This window comes from Prosopis cineraria, unplaced genomic scaffold (assembly GCF_029017545.1).
Source record: "Prosopis cineraria cultivar Desert tree isolate PC_DT_omini unplaced genomic scaffold, ASM2901754v1 PC12, whole genome shotgun sequence".
NCBI lineage: Eukaryota > Viridiplantae > Streptophyta > Magnoliopsida > Fabales > Fabaceae > Prosopis > Prosopis cineraria.
Genome location: NW_026555343.1, coordinates 34,611,877 through 34,628,556, shown reverse-complemented (window position 1 = coordinate 34,628,556; position 16,680 = coordinate 34,611,877). Strand labels below are relative to the sequence as shown.

The window sequence follows — 16,680 nt, the reverse complement described above, 5'->3', positions numbered from 1 at the left end:
ACTAATATACTATTACAAATCAACATAACCAAATAATTAGATATAAACTTATTTATCACTAATATACAGCCATATACTAATGACGTAGCATTGTATATCAATAATATGAAAAATACATAATCATTTGCCCAAAATGGATCAAACACAATCCGTAAAAAATTTTATAGCTCTGTTTCCCCGACGGCGTGCTCCATTCCATCAAGTACAGTCGATGTCTTTAGCCTTGCATTTGTCTCTCGCTGTCGTGACTGTAGGTCGCTCACACTGTTTTGCTTTCTTTCATCTTAAAGTTTGATCTATTTGTTTCTTTATCATGATTGTAGCTTATGTTTGTCTCTCTCGTTCGCCTAATTTTTCGCGTTTAAGTCTGTTCTGGTATTTGCAAAAAGCAGAGTGTTATAATTTTAAAAGGAAAATTTTATAAATTATATATCAACTAAATATTAAAGAGGCTATTTTTGAAAATTAAGAAAGGATAAACTATTTCTTTTATTTGATCTTATGATATGGGCTATGTTTGCAAAAGTCCCTTAATAATAAATAGCAAGTGTGTGTGTGTGTGTGTGTGTGTGTGTAGCAATGAAGTTTCTAAACCATTTCCATGTTATGACATGATGGTGTGTTTTTAATTTCAAAATGGCACTTGTTATTTTATTAATGTTACTTGTTAATCTAAAATGGTTAATTACAAATTGAGAACTTTAAAACTTCATACATTTTACTTTTTAAAGTATGAATGTATTATTGTTAATTACAAAATGATTATTGTCAAAACGTGAATAGATACCTATTAATGAATGATCAATACTTTTATAATTGAACCCATCCTATCAGCTTTTTGTTAAAACCTGAATAAATTAATGTTAATTTTGAACAAGTTATTGTCAAAACTCAAATGGATACTTATTGGTAAAAGACTAACACTTATACTATTAGGCTTATCCTATCCATTTTTCAAACTTGTTAAAGCTCGAATAAATTGTTATCGATTTTGAACCAATTATTGTTAAAATCCAAATATATACTTATTAATAAAGGATTAACATTTATATAATTAAGCCTATCCTATTAGTTTTTTTGTTAACACTCGAACAAATTGTTATTAAGTTCAAACGGGTTATTGTCAAAGCCCGAAAAGATACTTGGTAATGAAGGACTAACTGAAAGGACACTTGTTAATGAAGGATTAACTGAAAGGTTACTTGTTACTTAAGGACTAACACTTGTACTATGAAACATATCCTATCTATTTTTTTAACTTGTTAAAACTCAAATAAATTGTTGTCAATTTGGAACCAGTTGTTGTTAAAACTTAAATGGTTACTTGTTAATGAAGAACTGACACTTGTATAATTAACTCATTCTATTCATTTTTCTAACTTGTTAAACTTGAATGATTGTTGTTAATTTCTAATGTATTGTTGTGAAAACTTAAGTGAATACTTATGATGAAAAACCAACATTTGTATAATTAAGCTCATCCTATCTGTTTTGCTAACTTGTTAAAACTCAAATTGATAGTTCCTAATTTCAAACATGTTATTGTGAAAGCCCAATAGATACTTGTTAATGGAAGAGTGATAGTTGTATAATTGAGCTCATCCTATCCATTTTTCTAAATTGTTAAATCCCGATTCAATTGTTATTAATTTTGAATTTGTTGTTGTCAAAACCTGAATGACTTGTTGTTTATACACTTGTTCCATTAAACATGTGCTTTCAATCATCAACAATAAGTATCTATTAGGGTTTTGACAACAACTCTTTTGAAATTAACAATTCATTTAAATTTTAACAAGTTAGAAAAATGGATGGATAAGCTTAATAGTATAAGTGCTAGTTCTCATTAACAGGTATACTTTTAGACTTTAACAATAACTCATTCAAAATTAATAACAATTCATTTGGGTTTTAACAAAAAGCTAATAGGATAGGTCTAATTATACAAGTGTTAGTCATTCATTAACAAATATTCATTCACATTTTAACAACAACTATTTCATGACTAATAATAATTCATTCAAACTTTAAACAAGTAAAATACATAAAGTTTTAAAGCTTCTAATTTATAATTTACCATGTCAAATTAATAAGTAACATTAGTAAAATAACAAATGTCATTCTGCAATTAACAAGACATCATTACATTATAACATAGAAGTGGTTTAAAAACTTAGTTACTACATTTTTTTTGCTATATATTATTAAATGGGAGCTGTTTAAGAAACCTCCCTTAGCCACCTTTGCCAATTATAAAAAAAGTACCACCGACACTGGAGGTTCAGTGATTGACCACCAGTGACCTCACCGCGATAGGGGGTTGGGTGACCTCGTCAGCAGCAAAGTCTACGACTATAGTTCGGTGGCTAGCATCAGTGCTAGTAAGACTGATTTTTATATTTTATATTTTATAGGCAATTCGGGCATTTCATGCAAAAAAAATTAATATCAATTAGAAATCTAAAGACGATAATAAAATTTCAAAATTATTAATTTTTGACTGATATAAGCGGTCCTTTGTTGATATGTTCCCTTAATTTATGCTGCCTGTACGGACGACAAGGTCCTTCCGGTCAACCAGAAATGCTTACCCTTGCTTCCTCGACCAGCTACTCCTGGTAGCCACTATCGGTGTCATTGCCACCCTCTTGCTCTTGTGGTTCCTGAATTTCAACTTGAGCCAGTTGGGAGAATCTCCCTGTTCCACCTAATCCTTCCTTTGGCAATAACAGGTGGTCGGCGGCTTCACAAAATGCTTTCCCATGTCGAAGAGCATTGTCCACCTTTAGCTAATGTTTTAGTTTGAAGAAGTAAAAAGAGGTGTCGAGGAGTGCCACAATGGTAAATTGCTAGAAGGAGCTATAGGGGAAGGGAATGAAGATGGCATCAAAGCGAAGAGAAAAGGAGCGATACCATATCCGCTGTGTGACTTTAGGAATATAAGGGGCTATACTGATTTCTCTTGCTTGTAATTGGCTTGATTCCTTGTTTTCACTGGGGCATCGTCTGAGGCTCTTGCCTCAACCCAAATAGGCGAGAAGAGGTTTTGACCACCGCCACCATTTGAAGAGCTATCGATGTTGAGTCGAGCTAGCGCTTGGTGAAGCTTGGAGGTATAGATGCTGAGCCTGAGATTTCCATGTGGCGTGATTCTGAATCTGATCTTCTTGGTGATGCTTAAGCCGAGCTACATCTTTCTTCTTCCTCCTCATCTTGGAAGGGTCGTGTGACCGATTGGAGTTTGTTACAATAATTGAGATCAGAGATGACTACATATCAGCGCCAAATCAAATCCTCTGGGATTCTTTCCTAGCCTGAAAAAGTACAATCTCTTAGGCCTCGTTTGGTATGATGGAAGAGTTTTGATGGAATTGGAATCGGATTGAAATCGGAATCGGAATTGGAATCAGAATAGAATTGAGTTATAAATGTATGTTTGGTATGAAGATGGAATCTGAATATAATATTAATAAATATATGTATTTAAAATAGATAAAGACCAAATGTCCCTATAAAAAAATATAAAAAACTCAGCCATCATGATGGAGTGTGTATGTGGGACACTTATGACAATTTCATGGAATTGTGGCAATTACATCATGATAAAGATGGAATTGAATTCTAGGTATTTTGGTAAAATTGAAATCCATAGGAATTAGATTCATGCATACTAAACAATTAAAAGCATGATTCCAATTCCAATTCCATTTCTCTTGGACCCAATTCTAATGTACCAAACATGACCTTAGTAGTTTTCTTTTTCTGGGTATTAGAATTTACCGTCCAAATTAGCATTCAACCATAGAGAGAGAGAGAGTTGTGAGAAAGAATAGGAGGAGGAGGAGGAGGAGGAGGAAGGATTCTGCAACCGATCTTTTTCGTGTGCATTCATTTATTGATCATCGGGTTCCAAGGACATGGATTCCCTTAGCTTGTCTCTCTTCTTGCCTGATTTATATTCAAATCCTTTTTTTTCAGGGTGTTCAGATATGATTCCACAGGATTTGGATGTCTTCTGATCAAGAAATCAACTATGGCAAGCCTTTAAATTAGTCAGGGAGTATTGGATCTGGAATGGTAAAGATCACTCCTGAATTTCCTTTGTATTTGGGTGACTCCATTGATGGTTTGGACAAATTGACGGGATTGAACATGATGACATCGCTGGGACTAGTGATAAAACTGCTGAAACTCGTCAGGGAATCACAATTGCTTATCTTTTCTGGAGCATATATGTCTGCTCAGGTCCCGCATGATTGTGATTAAAAAAAAAACTGAGGGTAGAATCTGAGAAAGAGAGAGTAAGGGTAAGATGGAAGAGTCAATGCTTCAGTGTCAGTGGCAGCTGAACATGGGAGGAGGTTTTTTTTTTTTTGAGAAAATTAGGAATAAATCCTGTACAATAGATTTATTTATCAATAAGCACCATAAAATTTAAAAACTACTTAGTTATAATTTGTAATTAGGGTACGAGGGCAATACTATCCTTACTAAATTGATTTTTATTTACAACTACATTTTCACAATTTACAAATAAAATTTCATAATTTACAAATCAATATAATATAGAGCGAGTATGGAGTTAATTATATTTACTTAAAGTTATAATTGATTTAATTGAAATGTAAAATTCATAATTCATCATGTAATTATAGCTTGAGGAAACATCATTAACTTTATAAAGGCTCTATATCATATTAAGTGTCAAATAAAAAATTTGACTTATAAATTATAAAGTTTTACTTGTAAATGTGAATTTATGGTTGTGAGTAAAAGCCAAATTAATAAGGGTAGTATTGTCCTTATATCCCAATCTTAAATTAAACTCAATTTTCAAAAGACTTGGTTGTAGCTTTTAAATTTTGTAGAACTTACTTGTAAAAATGTTACTATATGGGACCTCTTCATAATTTTTTCTTTTTTTATTTTTTTTAAATAAGGGTAATTTGGTAAATGTACACTAAGACTTATTTACATAGTTATTTTTTATTTTATGAAATTTTTACTAATTAAAATTCTACCAAGGGACCTCTGTATAATTTTTTTTATATTTTTAAAATCTGACCTTCATTCACAAGCTTATTAGAGCTGGGCTTGAAAGCCCACATAATTATTTTTTTAATTATTTTTATTTAAATTTATAATTATGCTAATGCACAATTTAACAAATTGTGTAATTTTCATATATTAATTCAAAAAATAAAATAAATCAAACAATTTTAATCATGTCATTTTTCAATAGTAACAATTTCAACCAAATAATTTTTTAATAATTTCAACCACATAAGAAAAAGAGAGGAAAAAAAATATAAGGCTTGAAAAAGCTAGCTCAAGCTTGAGCTTGCTTCTAAATAACTTATAAGAACAAAACCTAGAAGCCATTTTATGGAGAGAAAAAATTATCCATTTTCCAAGCCCAGTCCTAAAAAAATATAAGGCCTAGATAGATGGCTCAAACATAACAACCTTTATTGACGACTCTATCCATTAGACAACAATTTTAGAACCATTGTAAATAAAACAATTCCTAAAGCAAAAAAATGTTTTAGTGATTTTAAATAGCTAAAATTGTAAGCATTGAATTGCACTGAATCAAAAATTAGGTATTGAATTATAATTAAAGTAGACTATAGCGATTGGGTTGCACTAAGTGAAAAAAAAAATCAGTAAAAATTATGGAACACAAATGATTAATTTTTCAAAAAAACATTTAATAAATTAAAGACTTAATGAGTAACGAGTTCATAAATAGGAAAAATCTGAACTTACACATAAGCTTTATTATTATTATTATCATTATCATTATTATTATTATTTTGGATTAAGGTCAATAATGTCATAATACAATAAAGATAAGATAACCACAAAAATGTAAGACTTCATAAAGAGTTCGAATTAATATTTTTTAAGATTTTAATACCTAATATATATATATAGATATATATATATATATTAGGTATTAAAATATATTTAGAGAGAGAGAGGAAGAAGAGTAATGAATTTGAAACCCTGTATCTTTGTTGTAAATAGGTCTTAAGTTTTAAGAATTACCGACTAGTTGAATAAATAAATGGAAGGATCTAAAATTTTTGAGAAGCAAGTTGATGGTAGAGAATTGAAGAATTTTTTTAGAGTAACAAGGTGCAAATGACAATCCTAGATCTTAGTAACCCCTCATTGACACATAGATGAGGAGAATTATCATTACAAGGTTAAACCCAAAATATGATGGCCTAGTTACGACAATAAAAGGTTGGTATAAAGAACCAACTTTAGCCAAATTGAAAAGTATCCTAGCTAATCAAAAAAGTTTTAAAATACACAAATATCCAAAGTTTCTTTGAAAGATGATAAAAAGGCTCTCTTTTATAGAAAGAGAGATCAACGAGAGGATTCCAACTCAAAGAAGGAAGGAAATGATAGAAGGCAGCAAAATGATTGGCATAGAGGATGTCACAACAAAAGCTCACATCAAGGGGGAGTTTGTGAAGATTGAGAAAGGCCCGAAGAGTGGAAAAATCATCAAAAGAAAGGTCACTACTATAATTGCGGGAAGGTCAACTACTTTGCTCGAGACTAGTGGAATAAAAGGGCTAAAGGAAATGTTGTCACCTCCAACAATAAGAATGATAGCAATGAAGAATAGGATTTTCAGGCTTCAAGTACCATTGAAAAGGAAATGGAGATAGAAGACTTGTCTAAAGAAGAAATAGATATATTTTGCATCATGGATACCAAATGTTTCAGGGATAAAGAGAATGTTAAGAGTTTAATTAAGTAAAATTACAAGGACGAAGACAACAAAGATGGAGAGCAAGACCAATCATCACACTTGTGAAGACTTATGAGGATGTAGAAGCCAACTACCTGTTTCAAGGCATAAGATGAAGTCAGCTATGTATGAGTTTTCTCAACAAGAGAGAGTCAACAATGGCAAGTTCAAGAAGCCATTTGGAAGGCTAAAGAAATAAGGCTAATGAAAAGTTAAAAAGATTAATTAGTCGATGAGGGGAGTGTTAAGAATACCGACTAACTAAATAAATAAAGGGAAGGATCTAGAATTTTTGGGTAGCAAGCTAATGGCAAAGAATTGAAGAATGCTCTAGAAAAGGAAATCGACCTTGAATGGCGATAGAAGTGGGATCGAGAAGGTAGAAAAAGGAATGATCTGATTGACATTAACAAATATAAATAGGTAGACAGGGTAATTGTTGAGCCATTGAGTTTGCAGCAGAGAGAAGCAAGTGATAGAAGAGAGAAAAAAAGGCAACTAGGCAAGCGAATGAGTGTGTGTGACATGCATGAGGGAAAGGAAAGGGGCGTGTAAGGGACAGTTATGAAAAAAGTCAAGAGTGTTTATATATATTATGGTTTGAGTAATTAATAAAAGTATATTTTCAATTTAATCCCTCTCTTTTTCCATTCTCAAATCTCAATAAAGTTAAAAATAATATTTGTCATTCTTTCAAAGATCTAGCCTATTATTAAATCGGCTAAGTATTAATAGACCTTAAAATAATATGAAAAATCTCATATCAAATAAAATTATACTTAATAATTAGTATAAAATAAATGAAAACAACTTATAAACTTAAACTTTAAACTTTAAATACAAACATTTTCTAAGAAAAACACGTAGGAAGCCTTTGATTGTTGAAATGATAGTTAGCTTACATATATATTCTATTTTTTTTTTTTGACCCGGTACATATATATTCTTAACTTACACGTGCGTTTCCTATAGACACTACTTTTGGTCAATGTTTCCCAAATATATTTTTATATGTTATGCCCACCACATTGGACTTTCTCTGTTAATGAACTCTAACATTGATGAGGACCACTAACAATGAACTTTTAAACGCTTTAATTTGAATTGTCGAAGCAGCAAGAAAAATAATGATCACTCTCAAGTAATATTTACAAGATGGAAAGAGAAATTTTTTTATCTTATTTATAAATTATATTATTAAATTTTTATCTTCAGATCAAAAATTTAATTTTTTATAAATATTTTTACCCCTCATTAAATGTTAATGAAAGAAATTACATTGTACAAATTTTTATTATAAGTTTTTTTTTACCTTCATTAAATGTTAATGAGAGAAATTAATTGTTAAAGCATATATATTTAATAAAATCATAATTAAAAATTTATTAAATTTTTAGATATAGTTAACAAGTTTTAATTTTAATAAACATATTAAAAGTGACACGTAGAAGGACATAACTTCAATTGTTGGAGGATGGGAGCGGTTAATGTGAGAAACTCGTTCATCTACACTTTGGTAAGTCAAAGTTAAGCTTTTTGTCATACACGTTTAGCAGCGGCCAATCAGCTTCCTTTAAAATCAATAAATGAAATTGAATTTAATTGATTCAGCTAAACACATAATGAGCGGTTGACTTGACTTTGCCGATATTTCCGATAAATCCTCTTATAACTTGGGAATGATTCAGTCATCACTTCCATTCTTTAGCAATAGCAGAAGCAATTTCAATCACCATGTCTAGCATTAAAGCAATGGTTGTAATAGCAATATTACTATTATGGGATGTTATTTCTTTGTCCCATAACACTGCTGCCACCATAGCAGAAGAGAAACATGCTCTACTTGAAAGCAGATGGTGGAATACTAGCCATGGTAGGTTCAACTTCATAATCTCAAACCATTGTGAATGGAATGGCATAACATGCAATGACTTTGGAAGCATTATCGAGATTCAGATGCCACGTGTTGCTGCACAACAGCCTCGACTTGGAGATCTTAACTTCACTGCATTTTCCAATCTGAAAATTTTATCTCTCATTGGAATGAGGCTGACAGGTACCATTCTGACTCAAATAGGAGCTCTACGGAATCTCATTCATCTAAACTTGGCATACAACGACCTTGTTGGTGAGTTACCTTCCAGCCTTATCAACCTCACTCGGTTAGAATCGTTGGATTTGACAGGAAACAGTTAAGTGGATCTATTCCCTCAAATTTGGGTTTTTTTATTTAATCTCCAGAACTTATTTTTGAACTCAAACTTGCTCACTGGTGAGATCCCTCCTTCAATTTTAAATTTGACAAAATTGACAGTGATTGAGTTATCTCGAAATCAAATCATTGGTTTCATACCCCATCATATTGAAAAATTGACAAATTTAATGGGTTTGGATTTGAGTTACAATAACATATCTGGTCCTATTCCTCCGTCTTTAAACTTGACTCAGTAAATCTTGATGTTTCTAACAACTTTATTACTGGGATGCTTCCTTGTTCCTTGAGTCAATTAAAGAACCTTTCCACCCTGCGCTTGCATGTGAATGAGATCTATGGATCTATTCCTTTATGTGTGGGTCACATGACCAATCTCAAAAGAATCCAGCTTTCTGATAATAAACTTTATGGCCAGTTACCTATCAAGCTTCAAAATCTCACTCTACTCAATTATCTAGATTTGAGTTTAAACAAGCTTGCCGGATCCATTCCTTCATCTTTGGGTTTTTTAACTTCCCTCTCCTATCTGAATCTGTCATCAAATATGTTCACTGGCAAAATCCCTTCTTCAATCTCAAATTTGGCATATTTAGAGGTGCTTGATGTTTCCCAAAATCAAATAAGTGGTTTCATACCCAAACGTGCTATTCAAAACCTAGGAAATTTGAAAACTTTAGATCTGTCAAAGAACAAGATATGTGGTAACATACCAAAAGAGATTGGACATCTCTATAGCCTTCAAACTCTAGATCTCTCCCAAAATAAGCTGATTGGTAATATGCCATTCTTTCACAACCAGCTTTATTTTATTGGTAACTTTAGTCACAACGACATTAATGGAGAGCTATCATCTAGCTTATGCCTTTACCCAGCAAGTTGTCGCCTTGATTTGAGTCACAACAAAATCACTGGCAGCATACATAAAGAACTTGTCAAGATGCAATACATCAACTTGGCATACAATCTTCTTAGCGGCTATGTTCCAAGTGAAGTTTATAGCTTCTTCCCTCATGACATATTCAAGGGTAATAAAGAATTACTTTGTCCAGATCAGGAGATTTGGTTTTCTTCGTCAAAAAGTAAAAAGTCTTCTTTGACGTTCATTCTTCCTATGACAATTGCTTCTGCCTCCATATCCATCTTGGGTTTCATCCTTTTAGTATGGTCCATCCAAAAAAACAAGAAACCCAAAATCAAGAGAAACGTGATAAAAAATGGAGATTTGTTTTCAATATTGAATTTTGATGGCAAAATTGCATATGAAGACATTATTGAAGCAACTGAGGACTTTGATATCAAACATTGTATTGCAACTTGTGCATATGGAAGTGTTTATAAGGCACAACTTCCTAGTGGACGGATTGTGGCTGTGAAAAAACTTCATGAAAGAGTAATATCTGAAGACCCATCTTTTACTAAGAGTTTCAAAAATGAAGTACAAATGCTGACTGAAATTCGACATCGCAACATTGTAAAACTCCATGGTTTTTGTTTGCACAATCGTCACATGTTCCTCATCTATGAATACATGGAAAGGCGAAGCCTCTTTTATGTATTGAGTAACAATGATGAAGCAAAAGAATTGGACTGGAGTAAGAGGGTGAATACCATTAAAGGAATGGCCAATGCATTATTCTATATGCATCATGATTGTAGTCCTCCAATTATCCACCGTGACATAACAAGTAACAATGTATTATTCAACTCTAATATAGAGGCTTTTATCTCAGATTTTGGCACAGCTAGAATTCTTGATCTTGAGTCATCCAATCAAACTCTTTTAATTGGTACCTATGGTTATATTGCTCCAGGTTAGTATGATTTTTATTTTTATTTTTGCTTTTACACATACTATTCCTTTCAAAGTGTTTTACTTTATTTATATAACTACCAAGGCATAATTACATTATTTCATAACTTTTATGATCGTTGCAGAGCAAGCATATACCTTGGTCGTGACTGAAAAATGTGATGTCTATAGTTTTGTAGTAGTGGTATTAGAAATCATCATTGGAAAGCATCCTGGAGATTTGATATTGTATTTGTCAGAGGACAATACTGAAAGCATTTTCTTAAAGGATATCTTGGACCCACGTCTTCCACTTCCCTTGCGAAAAGATGCAAAAGATTTGATTCTTTCAATCACAGTAGCATTAGCGTGCCTACATCCCTCGTCAAAATCTCGACCATCAATGAAGCAAGTCACTCAAACTCTCTCGTTCTCCAAGTTGCAACTAGCCACTCCTTTCAATGGCATTTCATTCAAACATTTAATGAACCAAGACATATAAATTTGTTAGTAGAAAGCAGGGAGAGACTTGTTAGTAGTGATGTGCTATAGGCTAATCCTTTGCAGATAGATATTGTGTTTTCTTTTTAGAGTTGTATTGTCATTATTATTATGGTTCATGTTTACTTTATACTACCATAAATAACTTGAATCTTGTCTCAAAGTTGGTTTCTTTATGGACCATAGTCACATCAAAGTTAACATACAAATTCTAGATTACACTAGAACAGAAACAAATTCTACAATAGGTTAATGTTTTTTTTTTTAATCTGAATACTCCATTAAGATCCAAATACTTAAGAAATGCTTGTTGAATGATCATTAAAAATGCTTGATAAAAACAGAGGTCATCATTCACTCATCCGTAAGAAATCTATACTTAGTCATCACATGTGCATAAAGATGCAACCAAGTTCTAAATTTCCAATTAATAATATATGATGGAATTTCAAGATAATCACATTAAAACATTTATACACAGAAATCCACACTATGCTACTGACTTTGTTCAGTGAAGGCATGACAGTAATACGAGCATGAGCTCATGAATTAACCCATCAATGCCCATACCTAGACTGAAAATGACCCAAAACAAAACCTTAGCATATCATACACTGGCCATTTATGCTTGAATCTAGCTTCTCTTCACTACTCTTTCCCTCTGCTTTAATGGCTCAGCTTCAGCGTGCTGTCCTCTTACGCTTAAGTTGCTTGATCTGCCCCAAAATGCAACTAATGACCTCTTTTGATGCAGCCTTCCTATTTTCCTTGAAGTTCCATAGTTCAGAAACAATATACCTATATACCACTTGGATTATGTTCATTTAATTCTTTCAAGGTTGTAATAACCTCTACATATACATCATCTCCCCATTCCTCCTTGAGATTTCGCAGCTTCTCATCATCTTCCTTAACTGTTAGCTTTGGCAACAGAAGTGTAACACCTACATACTCTTTCCGATCATATTTATAAGCTACTTTCAACAAGCTTCACCGCAACAAAAGTCTTAAATCTCATAAATTCTGTCTTAAATTTAATAAATTTTTACCTTTACTCCTAATAAATTTTCAATAATTCTTTCTGGTATTTAATAAGAACATAAAAGTAAAGATAATATAGAAAATAGTAAAATGCCTTATGAATAGAATTAAAAATAATATTCTCCCTCTTCCTTGTAAATAGGACCAAAGGAGTATACATATACTCCCTCCGATCCTAACATATACTCTCTCACACATAACATTTTACTCTACTCATAGGAACTTGTCAAAGGATAAAATTGGAAGAAAGTAATTAATGATTTCATGCCAAGTGATTTACAAAGATGACCATCAATTCCTTATAGAAAGTGACTTATCAGGGATAGTATATGTTAACATCTCAACTGTGTAACAGAGAAATAGATAAGTAGGCCACACTTTTTATTCATCTAGAAACATGTTTGGCGGTTTCACGTTGGAAATCACCAAAAACCATGGTTTTGATATTTTTTAACATGAAATCAAACACGTACTAAATATAGACAAAACAACCCAGGGTAGTAAAGCATGATTAAAGTAGGCAAATGGCAAGCTAGTATTATGGTTTTCTTAAGCATACCTCTGCTTCATCAGTTTAAAAGGGTGCCACCTTGAATCCTCCAAGTTATGTTGCCACGAGGAGCATAGCTTAACACCCTCTATCTGAGCAATTCAGCAGAGAACTTTTTCTAGCAAGCTTCCACAAAGACCTTCTCAATTCTCATCAAGCTGTTCTATTCTCTTAATCCCAATATTAGTTCGGGCGTTAATTAGAATATTCTTTGACTCCTGAAACATAATTGTAAAGGAGAAACATTAGGGTTCATAACCTTCTCCAGACACAACACAATGATCCTTTTCAAGAAAACATGGTTCACAGTTGAGCATGACTTTCACAAGTAAAAGTAGTTAGTCGTTGTCATGTCTGAACCAAAATAAATTTGGTTGGAGAAAATCAAGTAATGTAACAAAATGACAACAGAAATACCTGAATCATGTCATGCCTCCTCTTTCTCTCCCTGAAAACATAGAGATGCATATTTGTAGAAGAATTGAGTTATAATCAGCAAATGCTAGACTGCTACAATGAAATTTCACATTCTAGACAATATAAACTAAGTAAACCTTTTTCTCTTCAATAATTCTTATGACATCCGCATCAGCTTTGTTCCACTCCACAGAAGCCTTATTGAGGGATTCATACCTCAGACCATTCTTGAAGGAGAAAGAGATTGTATTAGCATTTCATAGAAGTACATCACAAATGCCAATAGTTTCAGATTAAATAGAACCACCCTTGCAACAATAAACGAAATTGAGATATTAAACATCTAATATGGGATTTCTTATGGATTTGAAAAGCAATATCAGAGAAAGAGTTCCCCTGAAAATTCAGAGCAAAGATGTTTCATGATAGATATACAAGTTATTATTTATAAGCACCATAAAACTATACTAATTGTTGTATATCTATCTGTTCTAACAGTGAACAATCTATAGGTCCAGTTCACAAACGGGAAAAGGCTGATTGGTGGTGACTGATTATTCTAGTAACAAACAGAGAAAAAGAACTGTCGTACAATTTTACTTGGGTGGTCATAGATAAGAAGGGTAAGAAATTATGTTCAAAAAATAATTTCTGAGACAAAAAATGTGGCATATCACCACCATCCTTTTGTCTTCTTCAAGCTTCTGTCTTTCTTTCAAAGAGCTGACCCTCTCTTTTGTTTAAATCTCTGCTCCACAGATCAAGCTTCGGTTTTCTTGCCTCTAATTCTCTGCTTAAGGTTTCGTTGCTCATCCATCATCCTTTGTCTCTCCTCCCATGTCTCCTGACGTATTATCCCTCTTTCTGACAAAATATGAAGAAGTCATTCATCAGAATCTTGCATGTAACTTTTGACATTTAATTTGATTCACATAAGAACATAAAAATGCATATCAAAATAGTAAAATAGTCTATTGGAACCATTTATAGTACTTACAAGAAGACAAAATCTTTGCAAACAGAAAGTAGACAAACCTTCAACAAGAGCATGTTGTAGCTGCTCTTTCTCCTCAAGAATCCCACTCGGTGACAAAGTCTTCTCATTGAACTTGCATTGTCTTTCAGTGAGGTTCTCATTTGTCACATCAATTATATTCGCTGGGTTTGCCACATCAGCAAGTCTGCTTTTAGATGCTTCATGGACAATATCTGAGACCTCTTTTAAGGTTCCTTTCTTGCGCATGTATTTCACTATTGGCCCCTCACAACGAAAACCATCCCCCGTCGCAATTAATCCATCTACAAATGCTTGAGCCTGGCTTCATGTTTTGATATTATGTGTTGTTTCAAATGGTTTCTCAAAATCGCTTGCAATATGCCAAATGTTTATGTATTATCAAATATGTGTTATCTAAGAAATTGCTCATCTGACGTGACAAAGCTGTATTATAATATCAAGGAAAAACATAACTTGTCCCCATATTTTACTTGCATTCTGCTATTAGTCCCTTTATTTATTTATTTATTTTTTTTTGTATTTTTGATCCCTGAACTTTCAGTTTTTATTGTTTTAAATCCCTCCAAAGTTCCTATAACAATAAAAAAATAAAAGTACAAAGATCAAAAATATCAAAAAAAAAAAAAAATACAAGGATCACTAGCAAAATGTAAGCAAAATACTGAAACTTAAAGTTATATTTTTTCTAATATCAAAAAAACAATTGGCCATGATGAATTATTGCACCCATAAGGCTTATATAGGATTTTAAAACGCATTCCTGTTGCCTTCTAACACATTTCATTGACGAACAATAACTTCGATATTTCCAGGAGCATACAAGGAACATCAATATATATATATATTAGTAAGAGTTACCGCTTTTTTCTTTTTCTTTTTCTTTTAAATTTTTCTCTGGTTGAAAGTATAAAAAACGAATTCGATAGAGTGATTAATTATGAATAATTCAAGGCAGACACCCACGACCACCTGATTTACTAGCAACAATGTCCCTGCCAGCTATGTAGCATCCCTTTTCTTCAGAAAACCAAAAATAAAAAAATAAAAAAAGGCAGAACGTCGTCGTAGTGGTCCAGCTGATGTGAAGAAGTTGAAGTGAGAAGTCTACAGTCTACTGTGACGGGAAGAATGACATGGCGTACATGTGTATAAATGCGAAGGGTGATTTTCCAATATTAGAAGTGTTTGTCTCCGATGAGGGTGTCTCATTTTTCTTTGCTCTCCATTCTTCTCATTTTTCCATCATCAACGTTAAATGAAAATTAATTTAGTTTTTGATAAAATTATATTATTATTTTTCATAAAAAATATAAATGAAATATTATAGTTTTAAATTATTTAAATAAAACTTTAATAGCTCAAATCTATTTACATATTTTTTTATATAAAATTAAAATAATAATTTTATCACACATTAAATTAGAACTATTGAAGTTTTAATCTAACGGTGATAAAGAGAAAAGTAAGGGAAAAAGAAACAACCCTCTCTCACATGTATCAATACATGCCTGGGCGTGTCATTTGGTAGTGTATATTAAAAATTGTGCACGACAATTTTTTTTTTAATTATTCACATGTGTTCTTTTATTGAAAATGTTCGTATTGGTAATGTTATTAAATCATATTGTTTTGTAAGGATAAGAGGACCTATTTAGATAACTCTTAAAAACACATTTAAACCATATTTGGAAAACATTTTTGTCAAATTTAATAAATAGTTGGATCTTTTAAATGAATTAAAAACTAAATACACATAGAATTGCCAGCATACATATGCCAGCGCTCACCTTATGTTCACTTCCTAGGTAAGTGACAATTTAAATAACTTCTGGATTATGTTATTGACTAAAATTAAATAATAAATAACAACTTTCTACAATTTTTTTAATCAATCGAGTGCAAGGGTATTTAAATTAGTGACTTCTTTAAATGAGAAAATAACTACTTTAATTAGGTTATTAACTAAAATTGAGTAACCTAATCAAGTGCAAGACTCTATGGATTAGTGATTACTCCAAATAGAAAAATGACTATAATTCAAATGGGGAAATGATTAAAAGTTAGTAGCAAATGACAACTAATTTTTTTTCTATAATTTTCTAGAGGATCACCAATGTAATTTTGCATAAAAAAATTATGTCAGATAAATCCCTAAAAACTTCAAAAAAATTACCATATTTCATGGCTCTCTTTTATCATTTAACTATTTGTGTGAGATTTATTTGTCACTCTCCCTTCTTTTTTTTTTTTTTTGTTATTACATACCATTCACAGCAAATATTTACCGCAATTTTTTTTGTTAAATTTGACCAACAAAATTTACTCAAAGTTAACCATTTCACTTCTTGCCAACCATGCAAACATTAGTCCAAAAGGG

At 32.0% G+C, this 16,680-nt stretch overlaps 1 protein-coding gene across 8 annotated transcripts; it reads left to right on the top strand.

The window, feature by feature from the left end:
• The first annotated feature begins 8,484 nt into the window (after positions 1 to 8,484).
• LOC129288071 (MDIS1-interacting receptor like kinase 2-like) lies at positions 8,485 to 11,425 on the top strand. 8 transcript variants are annotated; one of them, XM_054924422.1, is made up of 4 exons: positions 8,485 to 8,645; positions 8,829 to 8,900; positions 10,718 to 10,798; positions 10,923 to 11,425. In XM_054924422.1, exons 1-4 carry the CDS (start codon positions 8,507 to 8,509, stop codon positions 11,276 to 11,278), a joined length of 648 nt encoding a protein of 215 aa, XP_054780397.1. In that variant the 5' UTR covers positions 8,485 to 8,506; the 3' UTR covers positions 11,279 to 11,425. The 8 variants fall into 8 exon arrangements, with proteins under 8 accessions (XP_054780397.1, XP_054780396.1, XP_054780395.1 ...); XM_054924421.1 differs by having other exon boundaries at positions 8,829 to 8,963; XM_054924420.1 differs by having other exon boundaries at positions 8,729 to 8,963.
• Positions 11,426 to 16,680: the final 5,255 nt, after the last annotated feature.